Here is a 26,715-nt window from a genome sequence, read left to right on the forward strand (position 1 = left end):
TTGTCGTGTATTTACTTTTGGAAGACACCAGAGGGCTTAAAAAAAAAACAAAAAAAAAACACATGGCATACTATTTTGGAAACTAGACCCCTCGGTGAACGTAACAAGGGGTTAAGTGAACCTTTATACCCCACAGGTGTTTCACAACTTTTGCATATGTAAAAAAAAAATATTTTTTTTTACCTAATATGCTTGTTTTCTCAAAAATTTTACATTTTTAAAAAGGGTAGAAGCAGAAAATACCCCCCAAAATTTGTAACACAATTTCTCCCGAGTACGGCGATACCCCATATGTGGCCCTAAACTGTTTCCTTGAAATACGACAGGGCTCCAAAGTGAGAGCGCCATGCGCATTTGAGGCCTAAATTAGGGATTGCATAGGGGTGGACATAGGGGTATTCTACGCCAGTGATTCCCAAACAGGGTGCCTCCAGCTGTTGTAAAACTCCCAGCATGCCTGGACAGTCAGTGGCTGTCCGACAATACTGGGAGTTGTTTTGCAACAGCTGGAGGCTCCATTTTGGAAACAGTGGCGTACCAGACGTTTTTCATTTTTATTGGGGGAGGGGAGGGGGGGCTGTGTAGGGGTATGTGTATATTTAGTGCTTTTTATTTTTTATTTTGTGTTAGTGTAGTGTTTTTAGGGTACAGGCGCACGGGCGGGGGTTCACAGTAGTTTCTCGCCGGCAGTTTGAGCTGCGTTCACATTGGTGAGGTGGTGGGGGGGGGGGAACATCCAGCTGTTGCAAAACTACAACTCCCAGCATGCACTGACAGACTATGCATGCTGAGAGTTTTAGTTTTGCAACAGCTGTAGGCACACTGGTTATGTATCACTGAGTTTGTGACCTAACTCAGTGTTTCACAACCAGTGTGCCTCCAGCTTTTGCAAAACTACGACTCCCAGCATATACGGTGCATGCTGGGAGTTGTAGTTTGCAACAGCTGGAGGCACACCGGTCGTGAAACACTGAGTTAGGTAAAAAAAAAAACTCTGAGTTTCACAACCAGTGTGCCTTCAGCTGTTGCAAAACTACAATTCTCAGCAGTCACCGACAGCCAACGGGCATGCTGGGAGTTGTAATTATGCAACCAGCAGATGAACCACTACAACTCCCAGCATGCACTTTAGCTGTTTGTGCAAGCTGGGAGTTGTAGTTATACAACAGCTGAAGGTACATTTTTCCATAGAAAAAATGTGCCTCCAGCTGTTGCAAAACTATAAGTCCCAGCATGCCCATAAGGGAATGCTGGGAGTTGTGGTGGTCTGCCTCCTGCTGTTGATCTTCACTGCTGCCTCTGATGCAGACGCTGCCTCCTTCACATGCCTGCCACCGGTCCCCGTGGCAGGCATGTGGAGGAGGCAGCGTCTGTGCTGATCCTCAGGTATGTGCCGCCGGTCCCCCTGCCACATTGGCCCCCGCAGCTCTCGGGGTCATTTTCCCCCTTTCTGCCTGGACTTCTAGGGGTTGGCAGAGTGGGGGACTTCTGCTTGTTAACCCGCCGAGTTAACTGAATGACTTATCTAAACGGCAGGATGCGTGAACTACCTGCATAACCTGAGGTTTATATAAGTCATTCTGTGGGAAGGGGTTAAAGACAACTGAATTTATACACAGCAACCTGTCAGTTACAGCAGAGACGGAAAATACAGGGAATTTTCATATCCATCAGTAGTTTTTTTTTAGTTTTTTTTATTGTTCCTACTAACAAAATATCACTGCTGTTCAGTTTTAGCCAAAAACAACAACCTATCATTGTATGGCAAAAATAAAAACTAACCTCCTTAAATATGAAGAAGTTCAGAATAACCATGCCAAAATTGTAACAAATCAACGGATAACGTAACTGGAAAGGTTCTTGATTCTTCATGAACTTGGGACCCAGCCACACAATGAGCATGTACAGGGTGCTGATGGCCAGCGTTGGTAAAGGAGACTGCATGAGAGTCCATTTTTCAACCCGTTTATCTGTTGAGAAAAAAGACATAACACTTAATTCACAATTTATATTAAAAAATTATAAAAATGATCAGCATACAACTAGATACATAGTAATAAAAAAAAAAAACAACATGAAGTGAATAACATGGATTGGCTTGTATGTAGAAAAGGAGTTAGTTCTTCAACTTGTACTGAAACCAGGAACAATTGAGGAGACTAACAATCTTTGTGACATGAACTCCACAGTTACACCCAGTTTTAGATTTAAAGGGGTTATCCACCATAAGGTGATTTAATACCCGCCAGACAGTAATGGACATGCTTAGGAAGGATCTACGCTTGTCTTTGGGCTAAATGGCTATGTTGTGAGATTACCATAATACAGTGGCTAGCTTTTTGTGAACTGGTATTTCCTGTTTGAGTTTCCTTCTTTGCCTACAAATCCCATAATTCCATTTTCCTCCCTCCCACACATCAGCCACCTTACCATTGAAACATAAATGAGCTGCATCCATTCAAAAGACCTGTGGTTGTAAGAGTGCCTACAGCTGTAGCAAAAATACAATTAGTTGCAGATTGATCTCTGTCCCACCAAGCGATCCCTCCACCCATTGAAGCAGACAGGCTCCCTGTCATCAGCTGACTAGTGATGTCAGGTCTCGACTGCATTGCAAGCTGGGAAAAATCTGAGACAACACTCATTTAGTATGCAGTTAAAAATAAATATTGGGGTGAAAATCACAGAAGAATTGTGAGAAAACCGTCACACACAGGTATAGAAACTATATTATGGACTAAACTAACTTTAAAGCCCCTGTAGCATAGTCAAATAAAAAAAAATTCCTGGAATACCCCTTTAACCCCTTCCCGCAAATGGACGTGTATACACGTCCATTTTTTCTGTGACTTAACGCAAATGGACGTGTGTACACGTCCAATACATTTTCTATCACCATGTCCGTTGGCATGGTGATAGAAACGTCATCTCAGCTGTCCTGGACAGCTGACCGATGACACTATGCAGCAGGGGACCAATCAGACTGGTCCCCTGCTACAGATCATTGTCATTAGTCAGTCAGTTAGTCAGTTAGTGACTGACTAATGACAAAGACTTGCGGGGTTCCGGGCTGATCGGGTCTCTGGTGACCCGATCGCCCGGAAAATAACGATGATCGGAGCAGTCAGAGACTGTTCTGGCACCACGGGGGGGGGCTTTGTAAAGCACATGACCCCAGGCCTTCATTCCAAACAAATTCTCTCTCCAAAATCCCAATGGCGCTCCTTCTCTTCTGAGCATTTTAGTTCGCCCACAGAGCACTTTACATCCACACATGGGGTATTTCCATACACAGAAGAAACGGGGTTACAAATTTTGGGGGGCATTGTCTCCTATTACCTCTTGTAAAAATGGTAAGTTTGGGGAAAAAGAACTGCATTTCAGTGAAAAATTTTTTTTTTCCATTTACACATCCGACTTTAACGAAAAGTCGTCAAACACCTCACTGGACCCCTTGTTACGTTCCTTGAGGGGTGTAGTTTCCAAAATAGTATACCATGTGAGTTTTTTTTGCTGTTCTGGCACCATAGGGACTTCCTAAATGCAACATGCCCCCCAAAACCATTTCAGAAAAACTCACTCTCCATAATCCCATTGTCGCTCCTTCTCTTCTGAGCCCTCTACTGCGCCCGCCCAACACTTTACATACACATATTAGGTATTTCCTTAATCGAGAGAAATTGGGTTACACATTTTGGGGGGATTTCTCTACTTTTACCCCTTATAAAGATTCAAAAACTGGGTCTACAAGAACATGAGAGTGTAAAAAATGCAGATTTTGAATTTTCTCCTTCACTTTGCTGCTATTCCTGTGAAATACCTAAAGGGTTAACACACTTACTGATTGTCATTTTGAATACGTTGAGGGGTGCAGTTTTTATAATGGGGTATTTCTAATATAAAGGCCCTTCAAATCCACGTCAAAACTGAACTGGTCCCTGAAAAATTAAGATTTAGAAAATTTTGTGAAAAATTAGAAAATTGCTGCTATACTTTGAAGCCCTCTGATGTCTTCCAAAAGTAAAAACATGTCAACTTTATGATGCAAATATAAAGGAGACATATTGTATATGTGAATCAAAATATCATTTATTTGGAATGCCTATTTTCCTTACAAGCAGAGAGCTTCAAAGTTCGAAAATTGCAAAATTTTCAAATTTTTCATGAAATTTTTGAATTTTTCACCAAGAAAGGATGCAAGTATCGACGAAATTTTACAGCTATGTTAAAGTAGAATATGTCACGAAAAAACTATCTCAGAATCAAATTCATGAGTAGAAGTATCCCAGAGTTATTAATGCTTAAAATGACAGTGGTCAGATGTGCAAAAAACGCTATGGTCCTTAAGGTGAAAATGGGCTTGGTCCTTAAGGGGTTAAAGACCTAACTTTTACTTTTAAAATCCGACGTGTCACTTTACATAAAAATAAATATTTTAATCCTTTTGCTTATCCAAGTGATTCAGAGATTGGCAGATTAAACTTTGTGTTAATGGTAAATATGTTGGTCGCTAACATTTCAATCAGTATGTGTTTAGTACCAGCGCTATCGAGAGTATGTAGATGCAATTTGATGGAATAAATAATGACTATGGGGGAGATTTATCAAAACCTGTGAAAAGGAAAAGTTGCCCAGTTGCCCATGGCAACCAATCAGATTGCTTCTTTCATTTTTAACAAGGCCTGTGCAAAATGAAAGAAGCAAGCTGATTGGTTGCTATGGGAAACTGGGCAACTTTTCCTCTGCACAGGTTTTAATAAATCTCCCCCAATATGTTTAATATTTATGTAGAAGGGTTTATAGTAAATTCCGTACGTATCGAACAAAAATAATTTAAGAGTATAGTAGAGGGTTAATGTGTCTGCATAGATATTTTTATACTCCGCTCACGGAATGAAAAAGAAGCTATCATGTATAGTGAAAAAGGTTACCTGCTCGGTACTACAGAATAACCTCTGCTTGTCTTTAGTATCGTTCTAGCCTATAGTAGGGATCGACCGATATCGTTTTTTTAGGGCCGATACCGATAATCGGTGCAGGTTAGGGCCGATAGCCGATAACTTAAGTTATCGGCTATTTAACCCCCTGCGACACCGCTGCAGGTCATTGATTTAAAGTGGGCGCTTTAAATCAATGATCTGCAGTGGCTTTTGCGGGGCCATAGGCCGCCGCCACCACCCGCCTCTCTCCCCCTACCTGTCAGGGTGGTCCGGGCCATCCATCCTTCCTTCCTGTAGTGTCCGGGGGCGTTCCGGGTGAAGAATGAACCGGTCCGGGCTGTCCTTCTTCTCCGGCGGTCATCTTCTCCACTCCGGGCAGGCTCCGGCCTAGTACGCTGCATAGACGCCGCTGCACAGTGACGCCCGTGCGCAGCGACGCACCTGACGTCACGGCGTATGCAGCGTCTATGCAGTGTACTAGGCCGGAGCGGAGAAGATGACCGCCGGAGAAGAAGGACAGCCCGGACCGGTTCACTCTTCACCCGGAACGCCCCCGGACACTACAGGAAGGATAGATGGCCCGGACCACCCCCATTACGGGTAAGTTTAATTTTTTTATTGACTCGGAGGGTGGGGGAGGGGCCCGACCGGTATAGCGGTATGGGCAAAAATCCATACCGGTATACCGCCCAGCATCACGGTGGGGGGTGCGACGCGGTGCGGCGGGTCGGGGGGGTGGCGGTCGCGGTGCGGTGGGGGCATTATCGGCTTATCGGCAAGGTAATTGCCGATACCGATAATGCCCAAAATCGTGATTATCGGCCGATAATATCGGCCATACCGATAATCGGTCGATCCCTAGCTTATAGCAGAACAATTAAATCACAGTCCTGGATTTATTCCGAGAATGAGCTTTCTTTGTCTCTTCTTATACTTGTAAGCTTCTCCCGCTGGGAGACGCATACAAGTCGGTGTCTGGACCAGCGTGTGTTGCTCTGATAGTAGTAGCGGAGACCTACAGTTGTATGTGACGTCACTACAACTCTCGTTGAGGGTAAAAATAAAACATCTGATCGATTTCCTTCCACAGAGATTTGATCCTTTTTAACATTTGCAGTTTTCAAACGATAAATTCTCTGCTGTGTAGAGAGTCATAACACACAAAATAGTTAAAGGGGTTTTCTAGCCTGTAAAAAGTGATCACCTGTTCACCTCCTCAGACTGAATACTGGCCATTAGGCAGCATTTTCACATGCAGATCTGTCATCAATACACAGCAAAGAAACTTGTGTGCGTATTTTGTAACAGATTCACCATGGATTTCACACCTATACACAGAAAGTGGTAAAGTCAATCACAAATCCACAGTCTGCAGGTAAACTTCTGATGCGGGTTGCCTGAACCAAGGGGGGGGGGGGGATATTTTTTTTGTTCATGGTAGCAGCAGTTATATCAAAAGTATAAAAACTGACTTAAAGTGTACCTGTCATTTGCAAATAATTTATATATAAATGTATAAATAATGGCCCTCATTTACTAAGAAAATCGGGTTGTAAGTCTATCTTGCTTTCTTACCCGACTGCTTTTTTCCCCTGGTATTTATTATTATGTCGCATCCTGTTTGTCGCACGTGGGTTTTGTTGGTTTTGGTTTCCAACTCCTCTGAGCTGTCGGGAAAAAATCCACAACAATTCAACAAATTCGGGTTGGAAACCTTCATAAATACGTGGGAAAGCTCAGAAATGTCGGGTTATGCCCCTTTTTGGGGTTTGGGAGAATCCACACCGGGTCCGTCGGGAAAAAATGTCGCATCGTGTCGCACACTGGTGCACGATGTCTGCGACATGGCGCAGACAAAGATGCGACAAAAAAACCCGACAAAAGAGGTCGGGTTTAGAATAGTAAATGAGGGCCAATATGTATATTTGTAATATATTGGTAAAAAAAAAAGTGTATTTTTTTGGGGGGGGAAAAATCTTGGCTTGTCCCTGCAGCTAATGCCTGTGTGTCTGTGCGTAGACAAATTATAGGAAGTGTGGGTGGACAGGCAGGGCTCTGTGCACCGAGGACAGGCGGGGCTCTGTGCACCGAGGCTCTGTGACATTATCCCAGCTCACAAAGCAGGATTATTGACAAGCAAGGAGCCTGCACAGAGCCCTGCTTGTCCTGCCCACACTTCCTGTATTTAGTCTCTGCACGGACACACACAGCAATAGCTTCAGAGCTACAGGGACATGACAGTATTTTTCACCCAAAAATACACAAATTGTTTAATCTATGTATATCACAAATAATATTATGTTCTGTTATTATCTACATTGCATAAAAGTTTTTGCAAAAGTCAGGTACACTTTAAGGACACAGTTCAGCCAAAACTAACTTAGTGGGGATAATTAGCTGATCCACCGTTCCAGGTTCCGATGTCCGATACCCTGCCTCTCAGTAAGCAGCGCTTGCGGTAGACAGCATGCGATCCACTCATTTCTATGGGAGCGCCAGAGATGCCCAAGTGCTGTACTCGGGTCTCTTTGGTGCTCCCATAGCAATGAATGGAGCATGTGCCATCTACCACACGCACTCCTCACGTGGGGGGTGGGGTGCGATCGTTCAGAGCCCCCGTCCCAAACCCCCCCCCCCACGATCAATTATATGTGTATAGGGAATAAGTTAGTTTTGGCTGAACAACCCCCTTAATGACATAGCCAGCTTCATTTTTCTTCTGGCCTTCTAAAAGCCATAACTCATATTTTTACATCCACAGACCCATGTTCTTTGTAATGACACCTTTTATTTTACCATAAAACATACAACACAACCAAAAAAATATTTTGTGGGGAAAACTGCAATTTTGCAACTCATCGGACCCCCCTAATTACGCCACGGGTCGTCCGATTAGTCCCCCTGAGCCCCTTATTGATCACGGCACCTGAAGGGTTAACGGCTGGCATCAGCAGGATCACTGATTTCCGCCATTACCAGTGGTTCCCTGGTTGCTGCTGGCAGCCTAGACCTGCTATGCGTAAAGCGACCGCCGCTCTTGTGGTCGCTTTATGTACAGGACGTAAATGTATGTCCCGGTGGATACCAGGATGTACATTTACATCCACTGCCCATAAGAGGTTAAGCAGTCCCCTCAACACTGCTACCCTAGGCACAGGCCCACAGTGCCTAATGGTAAATACAGCTCTGGATGTCAGTTGTATATAAGGCTAGGTTCACACTATGGAATTTCCGCCTGCAATTCCGCTTTGAAATTGCAGGCAGAAATTCCGCTTGCTAAAATGTATAGTGTAGTGAATGGGTTTCCGTTCACAAATTCACACTTCAGAATTTGTGAAGCGGAATTTGTGAACGGAAAATCCGCTTGTACTGTATGCCAATATTTCCCCAATGGCCCAATGATCATACTCACCTAGAGGGGTAAGACTGCATTTAATTTCCTCTTGTTGATATATTTCCTACCCTAAGAGAAAATATACTTAACAGCATGAAACCACATTGTGACAAGATTAGAATTAAGTGGGAGATTTATCAAAACCTGTACAGAGGAAATGTCAACCAGTTGCCCATAGCAACCAATCAGCTTGCTTCTTTCATTTTCAAAAAAGGTCTCTCAAAAAATTAAAGAAGTAATATGATTTGTGGCTATGGGCAACTGGTCGACTTTTCCTCTCAACAGGTTTTGATAAATCTCCCTCTAACTGTGCACCAAAGAAAGCACGCCAACACATCTGCACAAGGCAGATCCTATAAAGACTGCTGGGTATATTATTATGGAACTGGAGTACCCAGCATTGCCAGGTCTTCCTACCTAAATCTTGTGAGAGGAGAAACAACAATGATGCTCTTGTCCTCCTATCCCGTCCTCAGGTGGGTCTGAGCTATTATAAAGATTGTAGGCCAAAAATAGAAGAGGGTGTGGCTTGCATGCCAGAACCAAAAGTTCACCTGGAGATGTCGAGTTTGTGGAGTTAGATGGGGCTGAGCTGTGATGAAGAGATGCTGGTTGAAGGACCTGTGATGTGGGTGTATTGGGTGTTTTTGACCTTGAGCCGAAACAAAATAAAAGGGCTGAAAACAGAGCTGTGACTTTCGGTAGGTGTGTGGCTTGCAAGCTGGACCGACACACTCAACTGGACATGCAGATAGAAGCTTATGGAGTAAAGTACCAAAGGTCCCATAGACTTGCATGGGACTTTAGACAAAAAAAAACTAACTCTTGCATAAGTGTTGATTTAACTCTACTATATGTTTAGTTGACATATAAATAACACATATCAAGTTTTATCTAAATATCTCTGGCTGTTCGGAAGTTATGCTTGTGTATATACTAGGGATCGTCCGATTATCGGTTTGGGCGATATCGGCCGATATTCACGATTTTGGACGTTATCGGCAATTACCTTGCAGATAATCAGATAATGCCCCGACCACCACCGCACCCCCCCCCCCCCAGCACCGCACCGCCCCGGCCAGAGACCACCGCTGCCTCATTGCCTCCCCGATCCCCGGTTTTATATTTACCTGTTCCCGGGGCCCGGCTACTTCTGGCTCCTGCGGCGTCCTGCGCGCTGCGCAATGACGAGTGGCGTCCTAAATGCGACGTCACCGTCAGTGCGCACAGTGACAGCTCAGGAGGACGCTGCCGGAGCCAGAAGCGTCGCTGATAGGACTCAGGAGTACTCCAGGACAGGCAGGGGGAGAGAAGCAGGTGGCGGCGGCGGCGGTCTCTGGCACCGCAGTAGCCACTGCAGTTCATTGATTTAAAGTGCCGGCTTTAAATCAATGATCTGCAGCGGTGTCACTGGGGGCGTGGATAAATAGCCCATAACTTATACCGGAATATCGGTTATAAGTTATCGGCTATCGGCCCTAACCTCCACAGTATAGGTATCGGCCCTAAAAAAAAAATCGATATCGGTCGATCCCTAGTATATACATACACACACATACAAAAATATATATCTTACCTAAGGACATATAGTAAGGGTGTTGGGCACCTCGGAGGTGAAGTGTAAGCTTTAAAGGGGTTGTCCCACAAAGAAAAGGTGGTGAAATCAGATGTGCATCACATACATATATGTAAAGGAGGACAAAGGTTTTGTTTTTAATTGGGCACTGTGAGATCCAAAAACTTGTTGTTACTGACGAAAATTAAAGGCCTTTTGTATTATGGTTGTTTAAATTTTATTTTTCATATTTAATAAAAAAAAATAAAAAAAAAACCTGCTCCTGTAAACCCCACCACTAGGGGTCCCTATATCTACTGGGACACTAACCAGTCCAGCAGCAGCATAAGCTTGTCTATGAGTCATGGACAATAGATGACTCATGGACAAGGCTGCATGAGCAGGCACACCAATCACCTCTCACCAAAGGAGGGACACGCCCCTTCCCCAGAGAGGATTTGTAACACTGTGAGCTAATGAAAAGAGGTATGTTTATAATAAATATAGAGAAGTATGAAAGACAAAAAGGGACAATGCACCTATCTATGTGCCGTTATCCTTATTACAAGTGACAGGTGAGGAAGCGTAAGGAATGCTCTCACCTGGTGGTGTTATGCTGAGAGCATAACACATGTTGCAGCTTGAAGGGGCCCAACTGGTGTGGGTAAGTGGAAATCCACGGTGTGCTGCCCGGATCCACCTGTCCGGCCGGACGGTCTGAGAGTATGAGTGGTAGCGGGGAAAAAGGAATCCGATCCTGGCGCTCACCCGTGCGGCAGCTGAGGAAATGATGTCAGGAGCCGTGATAAGGTAAAAGATGCACTTTATTGTGAATAAAGCAGGGACTACGCGTTGCGAGGGGACAGGCTCCCCTCTTCCTCAGGTCCAATTGGGGAGCCTGTCCCCTCGCAACGCGTATTCCCTGCTTTATTCACAATAAAGTGCATCTTTTACCTCATCACGGCTCCTGACATCATTTCCTCAGCTGCCGCACGGGTGAGCGCCAGGATCGGATTCCTTTTTCCCCGCTACCACTCATATAATAAATATAGGCGATAGAGGCATCCAAATTAGATGTACATGGTCAGGTTTAGGTACTGAGAAAATGTCTTAATTTTTTTTGTGGGATCTGGCTTTATCTACGGTTACTTAAATCCCGGTACAATTCTTCTACCCCATTGATCTAATCACTGACAAGTTTCTGCTCTGAACTGTAACTCTACTATGGTCATGTAACAGGGAACATACATTCCCACAATTCCCCTTATCTACATTAGGGATCAACCGTATCGGTTTGGCCGATATTCACGATTTTGGACGTTATCAGCAATTACCTTGACGATAATCCGATAATGCCCCCCGCCGCACCGCCCCGGCCCCATTGCCTCCCCCATCCCCGGTTTTATAATTACCTGTTCCCGGGGGCCAGGGTCCACCCTATTCTGGCTCCTTCTGCGTCCTGCGTTACGCTGTGCGCAATGACGAGTAACGTCCTCAATGCGACGTCACCGTCAGTGCGCACAGTGACAGCTCAGGAGGACGCCACCGGAGCCAGATGCAGCGTGGACCCCGGGCCCAGGTAATTATAAAACTGGGGATGGGGGAGGCAATGAGGCCGGTGCGGTGGGGGGTGCGGCGCGGCGGTTGCGGTGATAGGACTCAAGAGGACCCCAGGACAGGAGGGGGAGAGAAGCAGGTGGCGGCGGCCTATGGCACCGCAAAAGCCGCTGCAGTGATCTGCAGCGGTGTCGCGGGGGGAGGGTAAATAGCCAATAACTTATACCGGAATATCGGTATAATTTATCGGCTATCGGCCCTAACCTCCACAGATTATTGGTATCGGTCCTAAAAAACTAAAATCGATATATCAGTCAATCCCTAATCTACATGCACAGTGCAGACAAACTGCCAATACTTTCGGGAGACTGCAGTTGAGTATGTGCGCCCTTAGTGGGTCATTACCAAGGGCAGCAGGTTAACAAAACAAAGCAGGAGCATGGGAGGATTCTTAAATGAGTATTGCTGCTATAAAACACTTATCCCCTATCCTTATCCGCAGGATGCGGGGGGGGTCGACAGTTGGGACCCCCAGTGATCTCCTGTACAGAGGTGTGTCGGCCGCATGTATCTCTATCGGAGAGGTGGAGATGCAGCGTTTGTGCATCCCAGCCTCTTCCATAGAGCTAAATGGAGGGGGCGTGTCTGTTGACCTATTAGGGAGGTTGACGACACAAGCATTAGCCGCGCAGAGCAAAAGCAAAGCCTCTTCCCTGTACGGTAGATTGCGGGGGGTCCCAGCAGGTGCCCTCCCGGATCAGACACTTCAGTGCCCAAATCCCTGAATGCAGTGGTGTTCTCCCCCCACTGTATATAACTATGTGCTATGAAGCATAGCTGCCTGCTCAGTCTCCACAGCCCCCAACTCCAGCGCGAGACCCCTTGCAATAGATTTAAATTACACACTGGAGATCGTGTTTTTTTCTTCTTCTAGATATCTCTAGAAAAATTGACACTCTTTTGTCCAGTGCCCAGTAAATGAGGGCCTATGGATCCATTTTACATATCAGCCAGGGTGAAATTAAAAATCTGCTCATCTTGGTGGGTTGTGTCCATGGCTATAAATCTGTTCAAATTTATAAAAAAAAAAATCTTAACAGGTCCCGGGGCCTCACCCAGCCTAGGGCCTGACAGGTGAGCAGAACAGTCCATTGTGACTGGATACCCTGTTAAAGCTGAGCAATGTGGCATTGCATAAGGCAGAGGTGAAGAGCATTGGAAGGCTATTCTCCGCATCTGTATGAGGCCCTGGGACCTTCAAATGTAGCAGTCGTGATCGGTTTTGGTTTTTTTAAGCAGCTGAGTACTGAAATGGTGAATTATTAAATGAATTCTAATAATCGCTCAGGTCTACAATAGATGAATAGTGCCAGACCCTTCTATTCACATGTTCCTCACACATTGTTTTAGGACTTATATAGTTGTGCATGCACTGGCCCTTATTTTCATGTTTGGTGCCTTCTACATGACAAACCCCCCCTTTTTTTCTTATAATTAAAGATCTGTAGTTAACAGTCAGCAAAGATCTTTCTTGTACAGAATGTTCCAGGGTTCTAAAAATAATCTCAATGCAGCGATCACTGGTGTTCCCACTGGATTCAAGAAAAGACAGGAATAAAAGAAATAACACACAGTAGCTGTCTGGAAGAAGAAATGGGCATCTGTATTAGGGCTGCAATTAAGGATTAATTGTAAAATCAATTAGTTGGCTGATTATTGGTTCGATTTATTGGATACAAAAACGGTATTAGGAGACCAGGTAAGGGTTAACAGGAGGAAGTGAGGATCATATTGCGAATTGTTAACAAGGGAACAGAGAAAGGACAGTATCTGAAGGGTTAGAGAGCGAAGAGACAGCACCTGAAGGGTTTTAAGGGGTACTCCGCTGCCCTGCTTCCAGAGCTCCGCTTCCCAGCGTCCGGAAGTTTATTGTTACAAACGCTGTGTGCGGGCTTCCGTGTTCAGGGTCATCCCTCGTGACGTCGCGCCCCCTCCCTTAGACTTTCGTTGAGGGGGCGGGCGTGAGATCACCAGCACTAACCAGTTATACAGGCTTATTGTGCGGGTGACACTTTTCTTTCCTAGCAGCCTCCCAGTCTCACTGGGAGAGCATGGTAAGTGAGCTGTAGCACCCTGTTCACACTGGTGTGGTGCTGTGTGGCGTCTGTTGCTGCCGTGGCGCCGTGTCTGTGGGGAGGTGCGACCCATAGACTGGTTTGAGTGGCATTGGGGCCGCTCTGCCAGTGGGTCATTCCCCCTGTGGGCACTGGTGTCGCGGCGGTGGTGGTCGCTGCCCAGTGCTACGCCATTTTATGCTAGGGACCCACTCTAAATAGGTGGCCTTGACGTGGTGAGTGGGCTTTGTACTTTTTGATCAAAACGTATATAACTAACAACGTGTTAGTTTTTTAAATTATGCTGAGAAGCAATTACATCATTGTGCAAGATTGTAGATGTGCACCGTGTCTGTTTCTTCTACCTGAATTCACACCGATTAAAATATACTTACCTCGTCCCAATCAGTCGCTGCGTTTCGCTGTTATCCACCTTGTCCTGCGGACAGGGGATACGTTTTTGTACATGATATATCTCCTCTAAAACAACAGACGTGTGTAACATTCAGCCTAAAACATGTTCAAACCTAGTCCTCTTAATAAAACTGGTAGGCTTGTTACAATGTAAACCTTTCAACAAACTTTGCATACATCAATAGTACAAGGGAACATAAGAAACTATTATTAGATAAAGCTTAGGCCTCTTTCTCCACTTATTAAGCTTCTCTCAGCACCGAAACAGAGGCGCCATTCTCCCCACCTCTCTCTGCAGCTCAAAGCTGTGCAGAACCCGCTACAAGCTGCATGGAGAACAGTGCCTTTGTTCAGGCTTTAAGGGACCAAATTTATTTTTGCGTTTTCGTTTTTCTTCGTGAAACTCTTATTTTTCCATTCACAAAGCCATGAGGGCTTGTTTTTTGCCCAGGCAATTTTCTTTGTAATGACACCTTTTATTTTACCTTAAAATGTACGGCGCAATTGAAAAATTATTATTTGTGCCGGGAAATTGAAAAGAAAACCCAATTTTGCTAATTTGGGAGGGTTGTTTATATGCAGTGCACTTTGCATCCGTTTTGCGTCTTGTACGGTTTTGTCAGTTTTTTTCCCATACCCAAAACCGTAGCCTACCACGGTTTTTGGTCCAGGTGAAAAACCGTATTAAACCGTTTACGTTTTATGAATTTTTTTAACATGGGAGTCAATTGGAACCGTACAGAACCGTATGTGCGTACGGTTCCATCTGGTTTGCACCACACGGTTTTTGACTTTCCACAGTTTATTTTCTTGTAATTTCAATCAAACAATTGAAACTTTATTCATAATGGAGTGAAAAGTTAACACCTTGGGGACGGAGGGTTTTCCCGTTTATGCACTTTCGTTTTTTCCTTTTAAAAATCATAACGCTTTTAATTTTGCACCTATAAATCCATATGATGGCTTATTTTTGCGCCATCATATGGATTCTATTTTTTTTTTTGTAAAATGGGAAAAGTGGGTGAATTAATTTCTATTAAGTCCCCACAGGGGACTATTTATAGCTATCTTTTCATTGCTTTTACTGTTCAGTGATATGCATAGACATAGCAAGGATCAGTAATATCAGTGATCTACTTGCACAGTCTGACAGAAGGCAGACCATAGAAGATCACCAGAGCGGACAGTGGAGCAGGTGAGTGGATAGCAACCGCTATTTAGACTCATCATACCCCTGAAATCTCACTGTGGGTGGTCCCATAAGTCAACAGAGATCGTAACAGCTTTAGGTGTCCTAATCAATATTGATCACAGCATTTAAAGGCTTGTTAGCAGACATCAAAGGGATCGCTGATGTCCACCATTATCAGCGGGTCTAGTTCTATTTCTCTTAATGGGACAACCCCTTTGGAACATTTTTTAAATCAAATGATGCAAGTAAAATCAAAACACATTTGTAAATTACTTCTAAATTATAAATCTTTATCCTTCCAGTATTTATCAGCTGCTGTATGCTTCAGAGGAATTTGTGCAGTAGAAGCAAATCTGACAGTTTCTGACACACAGAGGTGGCAGCAGAGAGCACTGTGGTCAGGCTGGAAAGAAGTACACAACTTCCTCTGGAGCATACAGCAGCTGATAAATACTGGAAAGATTAGGATTTTTAAATAGAAGTAATTTACAAATATGAATTACTTTCTGGCACCAGTTGATTTGAAGACATTTGTTTTCTTCCAGATCACCAGACATACATTTACGTCCAATGTCTTTGAGGGGTTAAGAGGGTATTACGGTAATTTAATAAACAATTTTAGATGTAATACCTACCACAGTCCCCCGAAGCTTCTTTAGCAGCTCCTTCCCGCCCCCACTGCTCAGTTTCCCCCCCTTTTCTGAGACAAGATGTCTCAGGAGGACGTGCGCACTCAACCAGTCTTGGGTAAGACAGGTCCCTGCTTCAGCCAGGTCCCTATAACTTCTCTTATTTTTAGAGCTTCCCCAGGCACCACTAGAATACCCAATTAAACAAAAAAACTAAAAATGTAGACTAGTATATCCAAGATTACAACCTCTGCACCAGTACACAAGACCTCCAGGAGGGCTTTTAATATCATTCCATATACAAAGTGAGGATCCCATATGTATCTTCAACACTCTGTGTTATGGTGGAGATGTGGGGAACGCAACATTTTTTAATCCTTATGCTTGCCAAACAATATATGGTTACATCCAGATGTAACAACCGAGACATGTCATCTGCTACATTAGCTAGGCTAGTGAAGAGCTGGGGATTCTCCGCCAGACATTAGCCACCAGCGCTTTCAACATCCCCCTCAAAACATGGTTTCATTATGAATGGATTATATCAGGATCCTTCATTCATACATGACAGACATAGAACACTGACCAACATGGTCATATTCTCTACTGTTCTCAACACAGCAAAGCAACCTCAGAATCAATAAGCATTTCTTCCTCTGGTAGAAGGCCAGAAGTGATTTCCCACAGGAAATCTATATAATGGCATTATCTGCAGCCTAAAGGAAATTCTTCACATCTAACATGCTGATCTAAAGCATCTTCAGCGGGTCTGAATTATTACAAGTGTCTGGAAGGGATGTCTGCGATAACACCACACTGAAAGATACTATGCTCTTTATGGATATAAACCAAGGGTCTGATCTTTCCAATTTACCTTGATTTGTTTCTCAAATTAGAACTAGATATTGAAATGTTTTTTTTATTTTTGTTTTTTTTTATTATGGGGCCATCCATATTCTTAAAGATTTAAAGGGGTATTCCAGCTTTATACAACTCATCCCCTATTTAGCTTTATACATCTTATCCCCTATCCTCCATTCATAAATGGAGGGGCGTGGCCATGACGTCACATCCCCATCTTGGAGGCAGCGCCCGGCACAGTATGCCAGGGACTGCACAGAGATCGTGATCATACATCTTATAAGATGTATAAAGCCAAAATACCCCTTTTGGGGTGGGTTCACACTACGATTTCACTCTATGGCTGCCGATCAGGTTGAGGAGAGCAAAAACCGGGCACTCCCGTATCCCAGCCAGACCCGGCCCGTATCTAATTTATTTCAATGAGCCGACCGGAGTCAAACGGTAACACATTGTCGGCACACATTGTGGTATACAGCGGTTTTAGGTCCGGTTGGATACAAGGCAAAAATGTGCTGACAGGAGTTACCGCTTGACTACGGTTGGCTCATTGAAAAGAATTAGATACGGGCCGGGTCTGGCTGGGATACGGGAGCGCCCGGTTTTTGCTCTCCTCAACCGGATCCGGCAGCCGTAGAGTGAAATCGTAGTGTGACCGCATTGCTTTATAGCAGTCCCAGGGACAACAATGGACTTGAGCTGACCCACTACTATAGAAGTGTTTTCTAGGCATGTTCTGTGACCTGTGCTGAGATCATTGTGCAGGGAGGGGCAGCTGTCACTTATTGGGATTTGGGAAAGGACTATTGTAAAATGCATACACTACTACAGAAAATTAGAGAGAGAAAAAAAGTCACCAAGAATTCTAAATATATATATATATATACACAAACACGGGACAAGGCCTGATACCTTTTCTGTAAATGTAGCAGCCAGCAAAAAAATTAGGACCCAGTTTTTTTTTTTTTTTTAAACAACCAGCAGGATTTTTCAGTTTTAGCACTGTGAGCTGTAGTTTTTAGCCAGTGTCAGTTGTGCATAGTAATGACTTTTCGATCCCATTTTATTCACAAGTATCTACGTGGAACTAAGTCATTGAAGAAAAACTATTTCTTGGTTCTGTTACTAGGAAAGTTGGATGACAGCTAAGGCTGGGTTCACACTACGTTTTGTCCCATACGGGAGCGCATACGGCAGGAGGGAGCTAAAAGCTCGCGCTCCCGTATGTCACCGTATGCGCTCCCGTATGCCATTCATTTCAATGAGCTGACCGGAGTGAAACGTTTCACTCCGGTCGGCTCATTGAAGTGAATGGCATACGGGAGCGCATACGGTTACATACGGGAGCGTGAGCTTTTAGCTCCCTCCTGCCGTATGCGCTCCCGTATGGGACAAAACGTAGTGTGAACCCACCCTAACATGGCTGTCACCATGTGTGTCATGGACACATTCCTGAATGGCTGATCAGAGGCTCTCCCATTCAGGAGCCTTGAAAAGCTAAATGACACACATGATGTGACTGAGCACTCTAGCTAGAGTGGAATCCTTTTCAGGAATTATTAGGGTATGTTCACACTGAGGAATTGGGGCGGAAATCAAGCAGAAATTTTCTCTGCCTCAAAATATTGTTACTTTTCCACAAGAACTCACAGAGATTTTGCGCAGAATTTCACACGGAATTGGCACGTAAATTTTTTTTTATGAATAGAAATACTTGATACTCCTCCTCCGCATGAAACCTGCATTTCCGCGCGGAATTCCACACGGAAATGCAGGTTTCATGCGGAGGAGGAGTATCAAATATTTCTATTCATAAAAAATTTTTCATGCGGAAATTCCACGCCAGATCCGCGTGGAAATGCTTCTGACTCAAAAAAAAAAATAAAAAAAAAAAATAACATTGATCTCTATGGGAGAACGATGCTGATTCCGCCTGATTCTTCAAGCGGAACAGACTTCCTCCTCAGAATTCTGCTTGAGGAAATTCCTCAGTGTGAACTGAGGGGTAGAAATTCTGTACAACTCTATGGGGATTTTCACTGCTGAATGAACTGGAGAGGAAAAAGCGAGCAGATTACACGTGGAAATTCCTCTCCAATTCCTCAGTGTGAACATACCCTTAAACCAAATAAATAATCACCCACATGTAAGAGAACTATAAAGATGGTGGGAAAAGTGAACCCGATATCAGGAGGACCAATATGGCAGCAGTGGCTTCACAACTGAGGCGCCATGTGGGACTCACTTGAGCCCTCCGGTGTTTTCCAACCGTCCCCGACACTATGTCTAGTCCTCATGCCTCCATGTCCCCCAGAAGCTCCGCTCATAACTCTCTCGCATTCGATGATCCTCACACTTCTCTCTATACGTGAGGAAGTGAAGCCGTTACCTGGGTGCACCTACCAACACACACAGTGATGGATGATCCTAATTGGTCAGAGCATTAAAGTGGTACTTCAGCGGCAGGACCCCCGCGATCAGACATCTTATCCCCTATTCTTTAGATAGGGGATAAGATGTCTACGGGCGTAGTACCCCTTTAAGGATGGAGGAGGAGGAAGCAGCTGTGAGATGATAATACAATATAGAACAGACTGACAAGATCGCAGGCACCAGTGCCAAATTCTTAGTCGCTATGGTGACCTGGCGTTTGGCATTTGTCGAGGCCTGTTTAGAATAAAAAAATATATAAACAATAGGTCATTTTCTGAGAACAGTCCTTTTAAATGGGATGTTCAGACATTTTACAGATTGAAGGTCTTTGGAAATAAAGACTGAAGGGGTTGTCCAGCCCCAGAAAAAAATTACAATTGCAACAGGTGACATAAAAATAATATCTCATACTCACCTGCCCTGATCCCCTGCATTTGCCTTTACCAGTCCTTGCTGCTCTCTGCTGACTTCAGGTTCCTGTGATGTGTTCTCCCCACAGGAACTGCCTGCTCAGCCAATCACTGGCCGCTGTGGTGACCCGCCATGACTAGTGAATGGCTGAGTGGGTAGTTACTTGTTGGAAAATCATGTCACAGGATCCAGAAAGCAGCGGAGAGCATCAGGGACCAGGAGTGTAAGAATGGCAGCTGCAGGGGGATTGGGGCAGAGGAGTATGTACCTTTCATTTTATGTCACCCTTAGCCAATTTTAAGCACTGGATAGCCCCCTTTAAAATTATTTAAAATCCTCATAAATGTCCCCTGTTTGGGCTCATGTACAGCACTACCTTAGTAACCCAGTGGCTTTCCACCAATAAGTATTGGCCATGTCTTGTAAGGGGCATGGAGGACAGACACCGCCAGAGCTGCCAGAGCATGTACAGTGCCACAGAAACACCTTCACCTGCTGGTTTAACCATTCATGGTATTTTATAAATGACGGTATGTAAAGCGTCATCATCAATCTATCTTCTTCATTCCACCTCCTGAAACTGTACATGAAAAAGTGATACCCACAAAGTAAAAACTGTTCTTGAAGAGATCCAATCTGAGTTCATTCATTTCCTAAACTGCAAAGAAAAAAAATAATAATAAAAAAAAAGTGTGCATACTGGCTATTTTCTATGGGCAAAAAGACCACCTCTTCCTGCAAAACTCACTAATACTGTGTCATCATTTTTGCATGATTCACCTCTGGCAGGAAGTGGTGAAGTCCTTTCATTTTATTGTCTCAGCGCTCCAACACCATCTGTTTTCTCAGGAGGTGAGGCTGGATCTTGTCTTTGAGATCTAGCCCCACCCACTGAGTGATGTCACCACCTCTGACCAGCCCCACCCCCTGAGTGATGTCACCACCTCTGACCAGCCCCTACAGCACAACTGTCATATACACATAAATTGAGACATTTAAAGGGAAACTGACAGCAGGGCCACCAGTGCTAACCTGAATATACTGGTAGATGTGGGCGACTCCTTTACTAATGCTTAATGGGCAAAAATTGGTGCCGCTGTTCAGGAGATATTCATCTGGTTGCTAATATTGTAATACCTTCTTCTCCTGTCCACTGTCTTGTGATTGTGTCTTGTGAGTGAAGCAGGTATGAATATATATGATGGGGCAGTGACATTGGCTGAGCAATGCCACAGGCAGAGGAGCAGACAGGGAATGTATACAGCAGATGTTGCAACCTCACTGATTGTGGGATAGTCAGCTGTGAAAGGATCTGCAAAATCTTTAGGTATGACTGGAAAGAGGTCTGTAATGAAGAGAAAGCAATACATTCTGGGAATTGTAGTACTGAGCAACAGCGCAACCAAGAAGTACAACAAGGATGTACAGGACTAAGTTCCCCAAAACAAATGGAGTTTTAGTGATTTCCGAACTAGGGTAGACAGGTATGCCATGTGCAGCATTTTTATGTTTTTTACCGGATGTCAGATTACCTGTATGATGTAGTCCCGAGAACCTATATTATGGTAGACAGAAAAATATGGTTTCCAATAAAACAGTAAGACCCTGACATTAACTGCTTATGGCACCTAGGAGCGCCAATTGCAGGCAGAAAAGGGGATCAGCCTGGGAACGGAGGCAGAGCTAAGTAAAATATTTGTTTGATGGACAACCCTTACCACAACATTTTTCAGTCCCCATGGCAACCTGGTGCCTTGGATTTGTTGTGCCCTGTCATACATGTTGTATTGGGACACTAAACTAGTCCCGAAATGTAGTGACAGATTCCCTTTTATCCAAAGCAATTTTCACATCGCTGTTGAGCTCCATCTCAAAAAGACGAGAGTTAAAGGGGTACTCCGGTGGAAAACATTTTTTTTTAAATCAACTGATGGCAGAAAGTTAAAGGGGTTGTGCGCTGCCCTGCAGTTCGGCGCTCCGCTCACAGCGTCCGGAAGTTCATTACTCCGAACGCTGTGTGCGGGCTTCCGTGTTCGCAGCCGCCGGGCTTGACGTCACGCCCGGCCCCTTCGTTACGTCTCGCCCGCCCCCTCATGACGTCACGCCCACCCCCTCTACCAAAGTCTATGGGAAGGGGGCGTGACAGCGGTTGAGGAGGCAGGCGAGACGTTGAGGGAGAGGGCGTCACGTCACGATGGGGCGGGTGAGACGTCACGAAGGGGCCGGGCCCGACGGCTGCGAACACGGAAGCCCTCACACAGCGTTCGGAGTAATGAACTTCCGGACGCTGCGAGCGGAGCTCCGAACTGCAGGGCAGCACACAACCCCTTTAACTTTCTGCCATCAGTTGATTTTAAAAAAAAATAATGTTTTCCACCGGAGTACCCCTTTAACTCTCGTCTTTTTGCGATGGAGCTCAACAGTGATTTGAAAATTGCTTTAGATAAAAGGGAATCTGTCACTACATTTCGGGACAAGTTTAGTGTCCCGAACTGCAGGGCAGCGCACAACCCCTTTAAACAGATTTGTAAATGATTTCTATTAAAAAAATCTTTACCCTTTCAGTACCTTTTAGCAGCTGTATGCTACAGAGGAAATTTTTTTGAATTTCTTTTTTGTCTTGTCCACAGTGCTCTCTGCTGACACCTGATGCCCGTGTCAGGAACTGTTCAGAGCAGCATAGGTTTGCAATGGGGATTTTTTCCTGCTCTAGACAGTTCCTGATATGGGCATCAGGTGTCAGCAGAGAGCACTGTGGACAAGACAAAAAAGGAATTCAAAAAGAAAAGCATTTCCTCTGTAGCATACAGCTGCTAAAAAGTACTGGAAGGGTAAAGATTTTTTTTAATAGAAGTCATTTACAAATCTGTTTAACTTTCTGGCACCAGTTGATTGAAAAAAATAAATGTTTTCTACCGGAGTCCTTTAAGCGGGGGGGGGGGGGGGGGGGGGGGAATTATTTATTTATTTATATATATATATATATATATATATATATATATATATATATATACACACACACACACATACATACACACTGCATTTCTGGTCTTTTTCACATGCCTAAAATAACATACACTCTAGGAATCCATTCAAGTGAATGTGATCCATTGGGATCCAGCAGTGTCCCTTCAGTACCAAACGGACCCTGAACAGTGATGTAAACGTAGCCTAAGGAAGTGTTTCCCAACCAGGGCGCCTCCAGCTGTTGCAAAACTACAACTCCCAGCATGCCTGGACAGCCTTTGGCTGTCCAGGCATGCTGGGAGTTGTAGTTTTGCAACAGCTGGAGGCAACCTGGTTGGGAAACACTGGCCTAAGGTAAGGATCTGATGGCAGTTTCCATCAGAGGTGGAAGCAGGAATCCTCTAGGATTAGAAAGGATGGTAATTATAGAGACCAATTTTTTCCAACCAGAGTGCCTCCAGCTGTTGCAAAACTACAACTCCCAACATGTCCGGACAGCCAAAGGCATGCTGGGAGTTGTAGTTTTGCAACAGCTGGAGGCACCCTGGTTGGGAAACACTGGCCTAAGGGAAGGATCTGATGGCAGTTTCCATCAGAGGTGGAGGCAGGAATCCTATAGGATTAGAAAGGATGGTAACTATAGAGACCAATGTTTTCCAACCTGGACAGCCAAAGGCATGCTGGGAGTTGTAGTTTTGCAACAGCTGGAGGCACCCTGGTTGGGAAACACTGGCCTAAGGTAAGGATCTAATGGCAGTTTCCATCAGAGGTGGAGGCAGGGATCTTATAGGATTAGAAAGGATGGTAACTATAGAGACCAATGTTTTCCAACCTGGACAGCCAAAGGCATGCTGGGAGTTGTAGTTTTGCAACAGCTGGAGGCACCCTGGTTTGGAAACACTGGCCTAAGGTAAGGATCTAATGGCAGTTTCCATCAGAGGTGGAGGCAGGGATCTTATAGGATTAGAAAGGATGGTAACTATAGAGACCAATGTTTTCCAACCAGAGTGCCTCCAGCTGTTGCAAAACTACAACTCCCAACATGTCTGGACAGCCAAAGGCATGCTGGGAGTTGTAGTTTTGCATTAGCCGAATGGATGGCATTATAGAGATCTGCCTGCCCCCAGCATGGTTTCCATTCACTACAATGTATCTGTGTGGATATAAATAATAAATAAGGTAGACATCTGCCTGTGTGAATACAGCAGGTAGCGCATGTATGTGTGAACAGAGGTATATTTCCTGACCACAGCTGGGGTGCGCAGGCCCCGGTGCGTTACCTGCAATGCTGAGGCTCCAGCTGTACAGGCGCAGAGTGTCATTGATGAGTTCAGACACAGCGGTCAGCGCCATCCTGTCTCCTCTGCGCACAAGCACCGGCCGGTTCTATCCAGTAATCCGGGGGATGAGCGGGGCGGTCAGTGAGAGGATGCTGAGCGGAGCATGGTGTGCCGGGGAATAACGGGACACAAGACGATGGCGGATCAGAACGACTGCGCCACCTCTCCACACGTGACGCGGTTTCCCTGGTTACAGCCGCATACCGGGTACCTGCCCCCAGTCACCACAAGGACCATTGATCGCCTTGGGGGCGTGGCTTGTATGTTAATGAGCTCGCGGTGGGCGCGACCGGTGGAGAGCTCGTCCAGTGCGCTGAGGAGACTTTGACGCAGTGCTCATTGTAGACAATAAGCGGTGTCCTCTTCACAGTCTGCGCATGCTCAATAATGACCGTGCCTTATAAATATAAGTCATAAGCTAGGAGAACAGTATGCAGGGAACTGGTATCCGTTAGCTCGGCTGTACCGTCATCGTTATTGTCACCTATTACTACCCGGTTTATACATAGTACGTAGAGGTCATGAGTGACGTAGCTCCCACGAGCCCAATATAACATAACGTTGTGAATGTAACTGACATATTGCCCTAAACAAACATGGCTGAGGGAGACAAGGAACGAAAGCGTCGTCACTTCCGGTTCAGTTCGCGCCGGCCAATCATATCGTAGTACTGGGGATGTGGCGAATTTCAAACCAGCGGCTGTCTGTGCTGTGTTAGTCGGTGCTGGGGCGCTAACCAGACGGTGACAGAAGGCGGGGGACGGTGAGAACACAGGCCGCGCTGGCAGACAGGTGTGTGGCGTACTTTACAGTTAGCGCCCATTACCATAGCATCTGGCGAGGCCTTCGGCTTCTAGCGCAAATACCGCATCGTCTGTACGTGTCGTAAATATGGTGTAGAGGCGCCTCCTCTATGGCTGCTTCTGTGAGATCAAGGAGTTGTGCGCTTTTTTTTTAATTACCTGTCAGTATTGGTGATCATCGTGCGGCCTTGTCTACAGCTCTGTTCACACATGTATCTCTTTCCATACCTTTTTTTTTATCCAAATACATTTGCACGCAATACAGGATCGTTGTATGCTGCTACTGCGGTATTTTCCAACAAGTGCATCCAGCTGTTGCCTACCTACAACTCCCAGCAGCTGGCAGGCCGGACATGCTGGGGGTTGGAGTCACACTGCTCCAGTGTGCAGGTAGTATATGGCAAACAACCGATGCCCCTGCTATACTCCAGTATGTGACCCTTCAGTATCTCTCCTTATACTGTATATATGTAGGGATCGATTACTTTGTAGGACATTTCTTCCAGATGGGGAGTGTGGTGATCTAAGGAACCCTCTATTGCAGTGGTCTCCAAACGTTTGCCCTCCAGCTGTTGCAAAACTATAACTCCCTGCAGCTGTTGCTGTCCGGGCATACTGGGAGTTGTAGTTTTGGGACAGCTTGAGGGCCACTGTTTGAAGACTGTTGCCAGGGCGATAGTAGTTTGGCCATCTGACAGCTTGGTGCCCCGACCCACCTGTTTTGTTCTATATGTTGTATTGTGTCCCATCCCCCACACCAATCTAATTGGGACTCATTATTCAGTGTATGGTATACAGCAGTTTATTTATTTTATTTTTTTAAATATTTTTTTAGGTGTATAAAATTCTATTACACTTAAACCCAAATGCAGTGGGAACCCATTCTATAGGCCCTTATACTGAGGCCCACACTGCCCAGAGAGGGTGCCAATCTTGCTGACTGTTGCTTTTTTAGGCCCCTTTCACACTGATGATGTCCCCTGTCGGTAGGGCTGGGCGGTATGGCCAAATATGTGTATCGCTGTATTTTTGTAACTTATGGCGGTTCCACTGTATATAACTGTATAGCCCCCCCCCTCCCCCCAAAATTAATTATTAGCCCAGCCCTGTGCTGTCCCCATCAGGGTACTACTCACATATCACCCGCAAGCGCTGCCCTCCTAGTCCTCATGTATGTTGCAGCCGCCGGCGCTGACACTCTATACTGTATCCCTATGCCCGGGCTGCAAAAGGTAAACAAAATAAAATGTAATGCATGTTCATACGTCTGCCTTATGCTCTTTCTGGGGACGTGAACGTCGGACAGCTGTCAGCCTATCACACATTGCTGCGACCTGTGATAGGCTGACTGTTTTCTGACGTTCCATTTCCTAGCAAGCTGGTCCGGTCCGACGGGGAAGGTGAGTTAAAGTTTATTTTGTTTACCTTTTGCAGCCCCGGCATAGGGATACAGTATAGAGCAGTGGTCTTCAACCTGTGGACCTCCAGATGTTGCAAAACTACAACTCCCAGCATGCCCGGACAGCCAACGGCTGTCCGGGCATGCTGGGAGTTGTAGTTTTGCAACATCTGGAGGTGGAAGACCACTGGTATAGAGTGTCAGCGCTGGTGGCCACAACAAACAGGAGGATGAGGAGGGCAGTGCTTTTGGGTGATATGTGAGTGGTACCGCGATGGGGACAGTGCAGTGCTGGGCTAATAATTAATTGGGGGGGGGCGCAGAACAGCGCTTGCAGGTCACATATGATAAGTTCCCCGATGTGGGGACAGTGCAGCGCTGGGTTGATAACTCATTCCAGAGGGGGAGGGGCCAAACCGGGATTGCGGTATGGGTTAAAATTCATATCGTGCAGCACAAAAATTTCGGTATTCGGTGTGAACTGGTATACCGCCCAGCCCTACCTGTCGGGGAATGTCCATCAGGCCCTTTTTTTTTTTTTTTTTTTTTCTGTGCCTTAACAGACTTTCTTTTTGACGGGGCACAACAGGTCCTGACAGATTCCATTTTCTATTATGGGGTTTGTCAGGCCTGCTGTTTTTCAATGGGAGTAGCGGGAGGAAAAAAACATTGCATGATGTATTTTTCCTGAACTATTCTACCCGGC

At 45.3% G+C, this 26,715-nt stretch overlaps 2 protein-coding genes across 7 annotated transcripts in view; one reads left to right on the plus strand and one right to left on the minus strand.

The window, feature by feature from the left end:
- ELOVL4 (ELOVL fatty acid elongase 4) overlaps positions 1 to 23,988 on the minus strand; it is a 49,922-nt gene extending 25,934 nt beyond the window's left edge. The window contains exons 1-2 of the mRNA XM_056565953.1: positions 23,748 to 23,988; positions 1,783 to 1,970 (exon numbers count right to left, since the gene is read on the minus strand). Of these exons, the coding sequence (XP_056421928.1) occupies positions 1,783 to 1,970; positions 23,748 to 23,820 (261 nt within the window). The 5' untranslated portion in view covers positions 23,821 to 23,988. The remainder of the gene's footprint in view (positions 1 to 1,782; positions 1,971 to 23,747) is intronic.
- TTK (TTK protein kinase) overlaps positions 23,878 to 26,715 on the plus strand; it is a 105,948-nt gene continuing 103,110 nt past the window's right edge. The window contains exon 1 of one of the 6 annotated variants that reach the window (XM_056565946.1): positions 23,878 to 24,014. In XM_056565946.1, coding sequence (XP_056421921.1) covers positions 23,911 to 24,014 — 104 coding nt within the window. In that variant the 5' untranslated portion in view covers positions 23,878 to 23,910. Of the gene's footprint in view, positions 24,015 to 24,045; positions 24,316 to 24,370; positions 24,600 to 24,664; positions 24,684 to 26,715 lie in introns of those variants that run through there. The other 5 variants (XM_056565949.1, XM_056565950.1, XM_056565952.1 and 2 more) reach the window with 5 other exon arrangements.

Source organism: Hyla sarda, chromosome 3 (genome assembly GCF_029499605.1).
Source record: "Hyla sarda isolate aHylSar1 chromosome 3, aHylSar1.hap1, whole genome shotgun sequence".
Lineage (NCBI taxonomy): Eukaryota > Metazoa > Chordata > Amphibia > Anura > Hylidae > Hyla > Hyla sarda.